This window comes from Myxine glutinosa, chromosome 7 (genome assembly GCF_964187855.1).
Source record: "Myxine glutinosa chromosome 7, kmMyxGlut1.1, whole genome shotgun sequence".
Classification (NCBI taxonomy): Eukaryota; Metazoa; Chordata; class Myxini; order Myxiniformes; family Myxinidae; genus Myxine; species Myxine glutinosa.
Genome location: NC_136267.1, coordinates 85,845,671 through 85,861,016, shown reverse-complemented (window position 1 = coordinate 85,861,016; position 15,346 = coordinate 85,845,671). Strand labels below are relative to the sequence as shown.

The 15,346-nt window shown below is 44.3% G+C and overlaps 1 protein-coding gene across 1 annotated transcript in view; it reads left to right on the top strand.

Annotated features, from left to right (window-relative positions):
• Window positions 1-15,346, top strand: part of LOC137431378 (retinoic acid receptor beta) — a 51,791-nt gene that overhangs the window by 35,574 nt on the left and 871 nt on the right. Inside the window, 6 exon segments of the mRNA XM_068122638.2 lie at window positions 3,149-3,290; window positions 4,480-4,640; window positions 6,612-6,647; window positions 6,649-6,789; window positions 11,821-12,025; window positions 12,258-12,416. Of these exon segments, the coding sequence (XP_067978739.2) occupies window positions 3,149-3,290; window positions 4,480-4,640; window positions 6,612-6,647; window positions 6,649-6,789; window positions 11,821-12,025; window positions 12,258-12,416 (844 nt within the window).

The following is a 15,346-nucleotide window of genomic DNA, read 5'->3' as shown; positions in this document are numbered from 1 at the left end:
CATTAGATGTTAGCAATTGGCCGACAAATCTCAGACAAATTTCAAACCTACGTTGTTTCAGGGATGGGACCTGACGTCTGGAAGCCAAAGACAAAACTCATTAGATGTTAGCAATTGGCCTACAAATCTCAGACAAATTTCAAACCTACGTTGTTTCAGGGATGGGACCTGAGGTCTGGAAGCAAAAGACCAAACTCATTAGATGTTAGCAATTGGCCTACAAATCTCAGACAAATTTCAAACCTACGTTGTTTCAGGGATGGGACCTGAGGTCTGGAAGCCAAAGACTAAACACATTAGATGTTAGCAATTGGCCTACAAATCTCAGACAAATTTCAAACCTACGTTGTTTCAGGGATGGGATATCACAACACTGAAGGGCCTGATCTCAAATCATGTATGATTGTCCTAGAATGATTCGGAGCGCCCTTTTCAGAACCTGTACCAGTTCATTACTTTGGCGGATTGCGAGACCGGCATTCCAAACTGGAATAGCGTACTCCAAAAGTGATATAACATAACCTTTGTGAATGGCAAGCAAATCTTCCACAGCTAAGTTAAACTTTTTGAACATCTTCAACATAAACAACTTTCCATTTTCCCTGGTGACAATATTGCGAATGTGAAGATTCCACTTCAGATCAGATGAGATGATAATACACTCTGACCTATGAGGGTATTAGCATGACCTCTGACCTTTGACCTCGTCACACCAAAACCTAATCGAATGAGTTCATCTTTACCCCATTATATATACTTGCACCAAGTTTGACTTAAATCCCTTCAGCCGTTGTCGAGTTATTGCGGTAACGAAGACCTATCACGGACGCACGGACGGACAGCCAGGCGGAGAACCCGAAAACAATCAATGACAACCGGAGGCAAATAAAACCCTCAAATCACACAGTTCTTCTCGAATCTAGAAATTAATTATTTAATAAAGAAGTAAACAGAACTATACATATAGTGGACTATGACTATTGTTAAAGCTCTATTCTTTCGAAGTAGAGGAATCTGACTGTCACAAGGTATCTACACAATTCATCCGAATCAGCAGTACCCATTTGGTTGCAGTTATTTTCACTTGCTCAATATTGTGTTTTGGAGAGGAGTCTTGATAGTCTAGTAGGAAGACTAGGTCCCCCTGCACCCCCCGGAGATATACTTCTAATCAGTGTTTCTAGATTGGAAAAAATGTGTAGAAAATGACTAGCTATGGCCCCAAGCTGAAAAAATGTCCCACATACCATTTTTATGCAAATTACTGCTGCCATTATCAAAAAAAGACTAGGTCCCCCTGCACCCCCTGGAGATATACTTCTAATCAGTGTTTCTAGATTGGAAAAAATGTGTAGAAAATGACTAGCTATGGCCCCAAGCTGAAAAAATGTCCCACATACCATTTTTATGCAAATTACTGCTGCCATTATCAAAAAAACGATTTTTGACATATCTCAGCCAATATTGCAGATAATTGAAAAATGAAGGTGTCTAGACCCATGTTTTGAAGGGCATAGATCATGATAGAACTATTCATAACATGATTACATGTGTCTATGGTATACTAGTATGCTAATTAGTGCTTTATTTACAAAATAATCACAGTTTTACGAAATAATAGACTCATATTAAGGTCCGTCTACACAGACGTTAACACAAAGTTTTATTTTTCTAAATACCCTGTGAAATTCACCGAATGCCCTGTGAAACCTGGGATTCTTCTCCAGCTTTTTCAAGGGCCCGACTTTTCCCTTCCCTTTGAAGGCACTGGTGCAGTCTTCTCCGCTGAACACATAGTACCCCAGGAGAGTGGCACAGTAGTCCTCTCCCAGGGATTCTGCCAGCTCAGAGACGTTGACAAGTTGGCGATGCTTCCCTGACCCTGTATCCAGGTACACCGTCAGCTTGATGTTGTGGGCATGGTGGAGCAGGATCAGGAGGATGTCTGTGTCCGGTGTTCTGACTACAGCGTTCTTGTATCCGATGGTAGCAGCATGATGGAGGTACAGAACCACCCTGGTATCAGTCTCTTCCTGGTTGCTGTAGATCGTGGGGAGTTCACGTACCTCGACCTGAAACACAAAAAGGCACCGCATTTCAATCACCAGTCACTGCCAGTTTCAGTATATCTCCGGGGGGTGCAGGGGGACCTAGTCTTTTTTTGATAATGGCAGCAGTAATTTGCATAAAAATGGTATGTGGGACATTTTTTCAGCTTGGGGCCATAGCTAGTCATTTTCTACACATTTTTTCCAATCTAGAAACACTGATTAGAAGTATATCTCCGGGGGGTGCAGGGGGACCTAGTCTTTTTTTGATAATGGCAGCAGTAATTTGCATAAAAATGGTATGTGGGACATTTTTTCAGCTTGGGGCCATAGCTAGTCATTTTCTACACATTTTTTCCAATCTAGAAACACTGATTAGAAGTATATCTCCGGGGGGTGCAGGTGGACCTAGTCTTCCTACTAGACTATGAAGGGAACAACAATTGTAGTAATTTATGAGCAAAAAAGAAAAAGAAGTCATGACGATGGGAAAAACCGAATAAATAAATCTAGGGATGATATGTTGTGTCAATCGTACAGAGGCATTAAACGTTTGCAGGTTTCCTGTAAGCCCCATTCTGATTGGCTGTTGCACAATGTTTACGAAAGAATCATTCTGATTGGCTGTTGCGTGATGCTGACTTTTTGCCTGGACAAAAGGTTCATTGGAAGTCAAATTATTACAACCTCGGCGGGTCAGCAGGGTTGGAGGTGAAAATGTGGGCCAAACCAGCCAGATGCAGGTTACATCGGTTTGATTGATCCCGCATCATTGAGATACCCATCTCTGGACGTGGGTCCATTGGTTTGAATGATGCCGCATCATTGAGATACCCATCTCTGGATGTGGGTCCATTGGTTTGATTGATCCGCATCATTGAGATACCCATCTCTGGACGTGGGTCCATTGGTTTGAATGATCCCGCATCATTGAGATACCCATCTCTGGATGTGGGTCCATTGGTTTGATTGATCCCGCATCATTGAGATACCCATCTCTGGACGTGGGTCCATTGGTTTGAATGATCCCGCATCATTGTGTACATATGTCGGTCGCCCCTTACTCGCCTTTGTGCTGTTTTCGCTGTGTGTGTGTACAGGGATTTTTCCGCAGAAGCATCCAGAAAAACATGTCATACACGTGCCATCGTGAGAAATTCTGCGTCATAAACAAAGTGACACGCAACCGCTGTCAGTCCTGCCGTCTTCAGAAATGCTTTGAAGTGGGAATGTCCAAGGAGTGTAAGTTAAAACAACTGTTACCTTTGTGTTTAATGATTTGCTAGTGGGGAGTGGGAAGGAAGATGGGCAGAGGGGAGAAGCAGCATGAACTACAACAACAACAACATTCTTTTTAAGGCCATTTTCCCTGCTGGAGCGGGGGTTAGCCTTGCGGTCCCCATGACAATCTTCTCCATTTTGCCCTATTTTCTGCATCTCTCCTTGTTAACCCCCTTGCCCGCATTTCTTCTTCCACCATCTTTAGCCAAGTCTTTCTCGGTCTTCCCCATCCTCTACTTCCTTCTACATTCGTTTCCATCACTCTTCTCAACCAGTCACTTTCATCCTTCCTCAACACATGACCAAACCATCTCAACCTGTTCCTCTTCACAGCATCAATCACAGGCTCTATTCCCATCATCTTTCGCAATTCATCATTTGTCTTCCTCTCTCTCAATGACACTCCGCACATCCACCGAACCATTCGCATTTCCACCCTTTCCAGCCTTCGTTGCTGCTCTACATTCATGACCCATGTCTCGCTCCCATAAATCATAACACTTCTCACACATGCAGCATACACCTTTCCCTTCAGCTTCAACGACACTCCCCTCCTCATCAGCACACCACTCAGTTACCGAAACTTCTTCCATGCACATCTCACTCTAGCAACCGTTGCCGAGTCTGATCCACCTTCTCCATTCAGCATGTCTCCGAGGTAGCAAAATGTTTTCACACCTTCCAGCTTCACGCCGTCTCCAAGATCCAACTCAACATTTCCTCCATCTGCAGCTCCCTCCGTGCACACCTTACATTTGAATGTAGCTGCCACACTGGTTAATGACCCTCTCAGACCACTACATTTTTGATGAACCCACTCAGCGCACATTGTACATTGAATGGAGTTCACTCCGACACCCTTCCTGCACACAACACACGGCCACTTCCCAGTTCTTTCCACCTCACCACATGCTTTACCACTTGTCATCACCTTCGTCTTTCCCATATTCACCTTCAGACCTTTTGTCTCCATACATTCCTTCCACGTGTTCATCTTTTCCTTCAGTCCATCCATACTTTCCGCAATCAACACCAGATCATCTGCATACAACAACTCCCACGGTAAACCCTCCTTTACGGTCTGAAGCAGCATGAACGGTGTCGCAAAATCGAAAACATGATGGAAAGGTGGGACTGTGCGTATCTGCAGCGGTACGCAATGACAGGAATAAAAAGAAGAAGGACACACTCAAGTTGGAGTGCATGGAGAATGGATCACTGACACCTGAGATGGAAGAACTCGTGGAGAAAGTGCGGAAAGCTCACGAGGAGACGTTCCCTTCTCTCTATCAGCTCGGAAAGTACACCATGGTGAGTAGTGTACCACACTGTCCAAACAAGTCCCTCGCACTTCTCCATTAACACACACATGGTGAAACTCCACAAATGTAATCTTTCTGCTATCCTTGACTCCTTTGGCCATCACCTCCAACCCCAGGATGATAGAGATAGGTACTTCCACAATATTATTCCTCTTTCTGTAGCCCTTCAAGTTATTGGCTCAAAACCATCTTATATCAGACACCATGCCCATACCGTCGATTTTTTCCACTCACTAACCTTGTTTATTTTTGGCCTACTTGTTTCCCACCACTAACAATAGGGTATTAACCTCACTTCCTCCCTCATGAGCTTCTACTTCGACGATGACGAAATTGGACAAAATGACAAGGTCAGAATGATTCGTAAAATAGCGCTTGGGTATGTGGGTTACTTGTATCCACGGATTGATGGTTCCACACAGACGTATATCCCTTCATTGGTGAATGGTGAAGGTTCAATACCTGGACTTGTATCTCTGGATTGGTTGGCAACAGCCGATATCTAGACTCGAGAGGTACGCATGCTCCCCTCTAGACTGTCTAACCTGGGTTCAACTCTCAGCCCAGCTATAAACTGTCATCCTGGTGTTTCACGGGCAGTGGTTAATCAGTGTCCCTCAGATGGACGTTAGACTGGCGTCCTGTCTGCTGGCATTAGTTGGTGTACTTTACAGATTTCACTGTGTCCTTCGCAGAGTAGGCGAGCTATCTCTAGCACCCTAGAAAAATCCAAATTCCTTCTCCAACCTACAGGTGGCACTGCATCAGCAGTGAATCTGTGTGAGGGTTCTGTACCTGGACTTGTATCTCTAGATTGATAAGGGTTCCAAACTGGGAGTTGTATACCTTTGATTGGTGAGGGTTCCACACCGAGACGCATCTCTGGATTATTTAGGGTTCTGCACCTGGACTCGTACACCTCGTATACCTGTATCGGTGACCTGGGCAATCTCTGATTTGTCTGGCCGTACGAGATGTGCCCGTTTGAAGTTCTCTTCCTGCTCAAATTTACGTGCCATGATCAGACAGGGCCTTTTGGCCAAGGCTGAGACATCTCGTTGTTGCCTTTTTTCACAATCAAGGTTACTTGTGCAGCATGTCAATCTCTGCACGGTTGACACGTTCACCTTGGAACTTTGACTGCACGCAGGGTCGAAGCAAAGCAGAGTGTCACTGGGTGTCACTGTGTCACTGTGTGTGACACCGGTGGTACAGAATAGCAATTTCAAAGGAGCTTTGGATGAATAGCCAGTTATATTTGCGATGAAACAATTCCAATTTTACCTTTATCTTTTGGTTTTGGAATCCTTGGACAAAATAGCTCTCCAATGTCAGTGACTTATTTTAGAGACAGCATCAAGCAGGCGTCAATGAATGGAAGGAAGATGCCTCCAAACTACGTTTCTTCAGTTCCGCTTGAATTCCCTGCTTTTTGAAAGGAGGATGATTTTCCCTCCTCACCTCTCAAATGCAAATGTACTTTTCTTTATCTGACTCAGGTTATATAACACTTGCTTCAAAATTAGTCGAAAAAATGAACTGGGGTAGCGGAAGACAAATGCATTGGAGATGGATGTCCCCGATTTTCGAAAGACCCACGTTTCTTAGTACGTGTAGATTTCCTTTTGTTCCGAGAATTTGGTTTTCCTCACAAGATTTAAATTTGGGCAAATTGCCAAGTTTCCACAGTGCACAGACGTGTGCTCACAACACCTGGTATGTGTCTGAAACGGGAATCTGTCACCCTCACAAATAATTTCCTCTCTTATGACTGTGCCTAGCCTTTATGATTGTACCTTTTATGACTTGTGACTATACCCCCTGGGTTTAGGGCTCATCATTACGATCGCGATGTCCGATTTAGAAATGAGCTCAATCGCGCAATCTACTTTAGCCAAGATTCCAAACGCATGCTTGAAAGGACGTTGCTTGCATTGTGTATCCCCCATGAAAATCCCAGCACTCGAACACAGAGCATCGGGTACAGTTGGATCTGAGGTCTGTGGGACAAGTTCAGCGAACTGGCCACCAAATGCATCGTCAAGATTGTTGAATTTGCCAAACACCTGCCTGGCTTTGTGGGTCTTTCGATTGCAGACCAGATCACGCTGCTGAAAGCTGCCTGCCTCGACATCCTGGTACGTTGTTTCAGGAATAACCTAATAATAAGAGCATCTGCATAGCTTCAACTGGGATGAGGGCTGAGGGGTGATAAACAATTGAGCAGCAATCATGCTTTTCCAAACAGGTAGTACGGTAAAATTACAGCTAACAAATACCATCTTCACAAATGATTGGGGTGGTGTACAACTGCATCCTCGAGATGTAAACTACCAAAATAGTGTTACGTTTCTGAGGGGTAGGTGAAAGGATCCCATAGGAAAGGTAGCACTGTATAATTGTACCATAGATTGTGTGACATGCAGGAGAAATCTCGATGTACAGTAAGTAGGGAAACTGTAACTTAAGGTTGTTTAAATGTTCTTGACATGGGGGAGGTGGGAGGGGGGGTGTGAAGACATGCTAATTAGTGTAGGGATTAAGGTTAGTTTTCCCCAGTGCGTGATTTCACCCCTGTGATCTATCCCTTACGTTTTTGTACCACCTTTAAATTGCATTTACCACAGCCGGCCATGAAAGCCACCATTAAATGACAACCACGCTGGCAAGAAGCCAGGAAGAGCCATCGGACTAAGCCCCACCTCTAAAAGACCTAATAGGCGAAAGCCCGCCAACGAGGGGCGGAGAAATGGGCGGTCAAGAAAAGCAGAGGCCACGCCCCGAGGGACGTGATTCGACTTTGGGATGTGGGTGGGGCGAACTAAGAGGCATATGATTGGCTCTCAGAAGTGAAGCAGGAGAGTGCGCTTCTTCTTTTTTTCCTCTCTTGCCACCAACAAGAAGCTCGCCATTGTTGGTGCGTTTGGTGTACTGGGATTTGTGTGCGCTTTTGAAGGAGCGTGGAGCTTTTGCTGCGCCGGCAGCATCTCGACAGAGGCGGGCCACATTTTGGCTCACGAAGGAGCTGGGGTCCGCGTTGCACTTGATGGTAGAGGATCGAAGGAGGCCGCCTTGACTCTTGCTGCTTCACGCCTGGGCATTTTCGATGCACAGTGCCGCCGCCATTTTGAACGCTTCGACGTGCGCAGGCCTTTCGTCAGCCGTTGTCACCTTGCACCGCCGACCTCACCAAACAAACTGGTTGGACGAGCTAAGTGCACTAAAAAGGGATTTTATTTTATATTCATTCCCCTGCATGTCCTTGTTCGAGACTGCGTGGAGGTACCTCACAGTGGAGAATTTTAGTTTACCTCAGCATTCATTCTATTCCTTGGCTTATTAGGTTTACTCTCCATGAAATGGAGAGTAACCTATTATTACTGCTAGAGTTTTTCTTATTAGGTTACTCTCCATGAAATGGAGAGAAACCTATTATTACTGCTAGAGTTTTTCTTATTATTCTTCCGCCCTATTTTGCACCTCCGAAAACTTCATAATTAATGTTCTCAGCAACCGCTGGTCGGATTGACAGGAAATTTTCATCAAATGATCGTCTCGGCTCCGAGAATTTTTTTCATGCTAATTATGACGTCATAGGTCACGTGGTGTGGGCGCCATCTTGTAAAAACAAATTCAACTTTTCCCCTCTGTATCTCCGCAATGGCTCAATGGAAAAATTTGAGGAATGGCTCATTCTAAAGAACTCTTCAATGGGAACAAAAGACATGTGGTATCGAGTATATTAAAAATGCTAACGTTAAGAGGTAAGAATTCGTCAAACAAAAAAATTTTCTCCCCTGAAAATGGATTTTTTCCCCAGATGCTTAGTTAAAAAAAACTCAGAATGCAAAAATTTTCGAAGTCATACGTCACATGGTTCGGCCGCCATCTTGTTTTCCGTGAAAAAACACAAAAAAACCCTTTTCTCCGCAACGGCTGAACGAGCACGACGTCATCCGACACATGGTTTCAGAGTTATGACGTTTTAAGCTCAAATTAGAAATGGAATCGCCTCCATAATTTGTGGAGATATCGAGTGGAAACTTTACACAAAATGTTCCTCATGGGGGGATGTTTCATCGTTACTTGAGACGTTTGATAAGTCACATGGTTTGGCCGCAATAAATAATGGAAGTTAAATTTTAAAAAGCTTGTAACTCTTGAACCACTGCATGGATCGACTTGAATTTTTAATGCAATGTCGCTCTCATCAAGGGGAACAAGTGTGCAAAATTTCAAGATGATTGGATGTACCGTCTCGAAGCTATAAGTCTTTATTGTTGAAAGAAGAAGAAACACACCATTTTGTCCTTCCAGGCCACGTCTCCCAGTGCTATTGCCATTTTAAGTTTTAATTTCCTTTAAAAAACATTTTCTCTGCAATAATAGGGCCGATTGAGATAAAAAATTTTCACCATAGGAGGGACTCGGTCTGTAGAATATTTTAATGGTAATTATTGACGTCGCAGGTCACGTGGTTCAGCCGCCATATTGTTTTTCGTGAAAACACGAAAACCCCTTTTTCTCTGCAACGGCTGAACAGATCGAGGCCAAACTTTGCAAGCAGAATCGCATACCCGTGACGAACAAAAAAGTCAGCGAGCACGACATCATCCGACACATGGTTTCAGAGTTATGATGTTTTCAAGCATGAACCTTTAAAACCTAGCTCCTCCCTCATTTTGATCCAATCGAGGAGAAAATTCATAGATCTGTTCAAGCATGTCAGTCTACTAAAATGTCATTTTAGAATTTGCGATAGGTCACGTGGTTTGGCAGATATCGTTAATTAAACAAACAAAAAATTTTTTAAATGATATCTCTTGAATCGCTTTATTGATTGACGTGAAACTTCATACTGTAGTAGAAGTCATGAAGCGTAACAAGTGTGCAAAATCTCAAGATGATTGGATGTACGGTCTGGAAACTAGAAGTTGTTATTGCCTGAAGACGAAGAACCACAACACTTTTTTTTGACCAGGCCATGTGACATAACCACCTCACGAGCTAAGGGTAGCTCAAAATTAAATTGTCTTCGGATTTGGCAGTCGCTAGAGGGTGTTAACATTCGAATGCAACAAATCTGGGCAAATTGTGATGAAGTTTCGTAAAACTACACGATATTGTCATTCACATTGGAAAATAACATTGTAAAACTCTGCCGCCTCGGCTTATTTCTCGCTCTGAAGTTCATCCTGTCCTCAATTTTAAGGAGAAAGAGAGGTATCTGCAAGGAATGGTGACCTTTATTTGGTGGAAATCCGATTGAAAATGACGAAGTTATTCAAAATCTAACATTTTAAATGGATCGCATTTCCAAAGTGAATTCTTCCTCAGGTAAAATATCCATGCGTGCAGGCAGACCTTACGGCGCCAATTTGGCTCCGATTTCAAATCGGATTTCGATGGTCGTATTGCCTCGGATGAGTTAACAATATACCACAACAAATTTTGTGACAATCATGAAAAATTTGACCAAGTTCGATCGACGGGATACTTCGTTCTTACGCTGACATACAGCACGGGCCACGGATGACGTCATGCCACGGCATGACGTTCTTCCACGGGTGGCAGATATCGTTAAACGAAAATATTTTTTTTAATGGATGGGGTGGGGGGGATGTGTGTGTGTTTGTGTGGAGGGGTGTGCGTGTGGGGGGAGGGGTGTGGGGGTGTTTGTGTGTGTATATATATATATATGTGTGGATGCCTGTGTGTGTGTGTGTGTGTGGGTGGGGGGGATATGTGTGTGTGTGGGGGGGGGGGGGGGGGGGGGGTTGGGGTATGCGAATGGGGGGGGGTTGGGGTGTGCGAATGGGGGGGGGGGGGTGGATGGGTGGGTGGGTGGGTGGATATGTGTGTGTGTGTGGAGGTTGGAGTGTGTTGGGGTGTGCATGTGGAGGAGGGAGAATTGTGTGTGTGTGTGTGTGTGTGTGTGTGGGGGGATGTGTGTGTGTATGCACATGGGGATGTGTTGTGTGTGTGTGTGGGTGTGGATATGTGTGTATGTGGGGGGGGGGGGGGGGTTGGGTGTGCGTGTGGAGGAGGGGGGGTTGGATGTGTGTGTGTGTGTATGTGTGGAGGTGTGTGTGTGTGTGTGTATATGTGTGGAGGGGTGTGCATGTGGGGGGAGGGGGGATGTGTGTGTGTGGGTGTGTGTGTGTGTGTGTGTTGGGGGTGGGGGGTGGGGGGGATGTGTGCATGTGTTTGTGTGAGTGTGTATGTGGGGGGGGGGGGGGGGGAGGTGGTGGTAGAGGGAATGTGTGTGTGTGTGGGGGGATGTGTGAGTGTGTATGTGGGGGGGGGGGGGGGATGTGTGTGTGTGTGTGTGTGTGGGGGGGGGAGGGTGGATATGTGTGTGTGTGTGGGGGGGGGATGTGTGTGTGGGTGTGGGGGGGGGGGGTGGATATGTGTGTGTGTATGTGTGGAGGGTGTGTGTGTGTGTGTGTGTGTGTGTGGGGGGGGGGGGGGATGTGTGTGTGTGTGTGTGTGTGTTTATCGGGGTTGTACCCCAGGGGGTTGTGTCAAAGCATGCCCAATGAAAGTGGGGTTGAATCAAAAGTGGCGTTGTATCAAAAGTGGGGTTGCATGAAAAGTGGGGTTGTATCAAAAGTGGGTGCGAGTAAACCGGTCATCACTGCCAACAGTTTTAAAGTGGCAGTTCTAGTTTTCATTAAAATCATTATTGTTGCATTTTATTTGTTATGGTTTCGGTATAAACCTGTGTGTTCCGTTCAGGTAAACGTCTAAGCCTCCATCTCACGCACGCTCATAACCGCCATATTCTGCAGGTCGCCTCGGGAGTAAAAATGAATGTAAAAATCGCCGGTGACAGGACAATAGCTTAAACGCAATAATAAGCAGAACTCCTCCATGATGGTTGTTTTGTTTTTAGTGTTGGCCATTCTCAACATGTGTTTATGGAAAATAGGGCTTGCAGCTCCAAATAAAGGTTAAAGTTGAAATGATCAGTTTTGTCGACCTAGTTTTACGACATTTTTGGAACACGTATTTCTCGAGTACAATTTGTGATGTTTTTCACAACAAACACCAGCCAACAAGAACCTGCAGAACTGGAGGCAAAACAGGTGTCAGGTGATTGCAGTCTGCTTACAGAACTCGTGGAAAGTTAAAAGGTACATGTGCATAACCACCTCGTCTCTCCACAGATTTTAAGAATCTGCACCCGTTACACACCTGAAAAAGATACCATGACGTTCTCGGATGGGCTGACCCTGAACCGCACTCAGATGCACAACGCAGGCTTCGGTCCCCTCACCGACCTAGTGTTCGCTTTTGCAACTCAGCTTTTACCGCTGCAGATGAATGACACCGAGGCCGGATTGCTCAGCGCCATCTGCCTCATTTGTGGTGGTATGTTCCTCTGATCGTGGTAATAGCACACCTTTGTTTAAAACTCTGGGACCATTTATTATGCAAAATATATAGTGGAATCGGACCCTCCCTCCACCCTTTGTCTTCTCCCCAAACCTCACGCCCATCTAGCTACCTCCATCCCTTTCCTAGTAAATTACATGGCATGTTCAAGTAAATCGTTAAAATCCTTGCCAATCCACACACAGTACTAGTGTGGTGGTCTCTGCAGACCGGCAAGATCTCGAAGAGCCAGACCGAGTGGACCGGCTGCAGGAACCGCTGCTGGAAGCGCTCAAACTGTACATGCGTTGGAGGAGGCCCGACAAACCTCACATGTTTCCCAAACTGTTAATGAAGATAACAGATCTGCGGGGAATCAGTGCCAAAGGTACCGATACCTATAAAAGGCAAAATAATCTCTGTCTCTGTATATGTTCTATGCACAGCCACATCTTTTAAGTTACAAACTCCAGACTCAGAGTACAATAAAACGTTGTGTGGGGGGTAACATAGGCTATGTGGCCATGGCCTCATGCAGGTGTGTGTGGGGGTGGGGAAGAATCAGGCGTAGGGGGCATAAATTTATCAATGGCCATAAATTCTCGATGTAAATGTGTACCATGTAGTGCCACAGGGTGGTAATGGCAGAAGGTATTACAATTCCCTTTTTTACCTGGGCAACAGAGGTTAAAGCACTGTTCCATGGGTAAATTAATTTTGGCAACAGGACGACTAATTGGCCCATCAGCCAAGCGATGGGTAGGCTCTCTAACAGATAACCTGGTTCCACCAGGCTGTTTGTTTATAAGGGAATTTGTTCCCAATATAGTGGAATATTTAAGCTCTCGAGAGTTTGCTAGGAATGTCCTTAGACAGCACAAGTCAAACTGTTAAGGTTTCTTGGTAAAGTAACTCGATGAAAAGGTAATTATACATTGGATGGAATTGACCGAGTAGTTTGTGTGGTTATATTATTTTATGGTTCTGGTAGGTGTGCGAACCAGCGACTGAGCCTTTACACCACCCGTGTGCAACCTAGACCCAAGAATGCACAACTCAAAATTATGTGAATGTCGATGTTTGTCGACATCCACATGCACTGTCCAGATCTAATAACTTAAATGTCAATGAGGTGCTGTGATTACGACATTTACCACATTCACACACACAATCACTCAACTTGCATTTATAGGTGGTATATAGATGGGACTCAAAAAGTGAATTTCATGCTTTTGTGTGAAAGTGCTCATTATATATAAGCCTGGTGGAGTACATTCCAGGTCGCTTTAAGCTAGGGTTGTATCAGGAATGCACAATCCTGATTTATATGAGCAACTTGTGAGGCAGAGACTGCCAGTTGCTGGAATCTGAGATTATGCCATTAGTTATTCCTTGACATCCTATAATTTATGTCCCAATCGCATAACAAAGACTGCTTTGGAGGAAGTGCTGGGATAAACGCTTTACTTAAGTAATATCTGACAAATCAAAGGTCAAATGCTAATGGGAGTCTATTTAAGGTTGTGGTGTGGGTCCATTGATGTTGAGTAATCGACTGATGTGACCCTGCAGCCAGGGTTGTGGATCCGCCGTTTGGAGAGGTGTGTGGGCTGAAAGGAGCGAAACCTCGATGAAAAACAATGCCCAGTTGATGATCTGGGCAGTTGGGAAATCAATCAATTGCTTATAAGTTAAGGTTATAACTTCGAATAAAATAGCTTTTGCAAGTAGTTACAAGTACATAATTAATACATGTACATTCATGTGTATGTATGTACATTATATATATATATATATATATATATATATACAGTCACGTGAAAAAGTAAGTACACCCCATGTAAAGTTTTGACTTTTTCAACATACAGCTATTTGATCTTCATTTCAACAATATTGATAGATAAAGGTGATATAATATAACAAATATCATGAAACATTTACATTGTGTCATCCATTGTATAATTTAAATAAACATAAATGCAAATTTCGCATGTGGAAAAAGTAAGTACACCCTTGCCTCTAATAGGTGGTATTGCCCCCTTTGGCAGAAACAACCTCAAGTAGGTGTTTCTTATAACCGTCTACCAGTCTCTGACATCGACTGGGAGAAATTTTTGCCCACTCCTCCATGCAGAATTCTTTCAGTTGTGCGGTTTGAGGGGTTTCTTGCATGCACAGCTCGTTTCAAATCCCCAGATGGCCTCACATTATCCTCAAGCACCCTCTGGTACAATGAAGAATTCATAGTGGATTATATGATGGTGAGCTTCCCAGGCCCTGATGCAGAAAAGCTGCCCCAAACCATAATATTTCCACCACCATGCTTTACAGTTGGTATCAGGTTCTTGTGGTCAAATGCTGTCTTTGGTTTTCGCCAAACATGTCTTCTGGTACTGTGGCCAAATAGCTCGACCTTTGACTCATCTGTCCAGAGCACATTGTTCCAGAATTGCTGGTCTTTGCCTAGGTGTTCATTAGCAAACTTTAGTCTTGCCCAGGTGTTCTTTCTGGACAGCAACGGTTTCCTCTTGGCACACCTCCAATGTAGATCAAATTTGTGCAGCCTCTTTCTAATGGTAGACTCGTGCACTTTGACATCAACAGTGGCAAGAGCTACCTGTAGGTCCCGTGATGACATTCTGGGGTTCTTAGAGACTTCTTTCAGCATCTTGCGGTCTGCCCTCAGGCTGAACTTGCTGGGGCGGCCTGGCCTGAACAAGTTGGCAGTTGTTTTGAATGTTCTCCACTTGTAGCTGATCTTCTGGACAGTCGAATGATCGATTTCAAATTGTTTGGAGATTTTAAAATCCCTTCCCAGACTCGTAGGCATCTATAACCTTCGTTCTGAAGGCCTCAGAGAGCTCTTGATCTAGGCATGGTGACGCCGCACACTTCAACAACAAAGAGAAAACCAAACTAAATGTCTGAGGTTTAAATAAGACAGGTTCCTCCAAGATCCTCTCTAACGATGTTCTAAGCATTTGCACCTGAGCTGGTGCACCTGATTCTAATTTTAGGTATTTGAAGTGGTGATAAATGTAGGGGTGTACTTACTTTTTCCACATGCGAAATTTGCATTTATGTTTATTTAAATTATACAATGGACTACAAAATGTAAATGTTTCATATTTGTTATATTATATCACCTTTATCTATCAATATTGTTGAAATGAAGATCAAATAGCTGTATGTTGAAAAAGTCAAAACTTTACATGGGGTGTACTTACTTTTTCACGTGACTGTATATGTGTGTGTGTGTGTGTGTGTGTGTGTGTGTGTGTGTGTGTGTGTGTGTGTGTGTGTGTGTGTGTGTGTGTG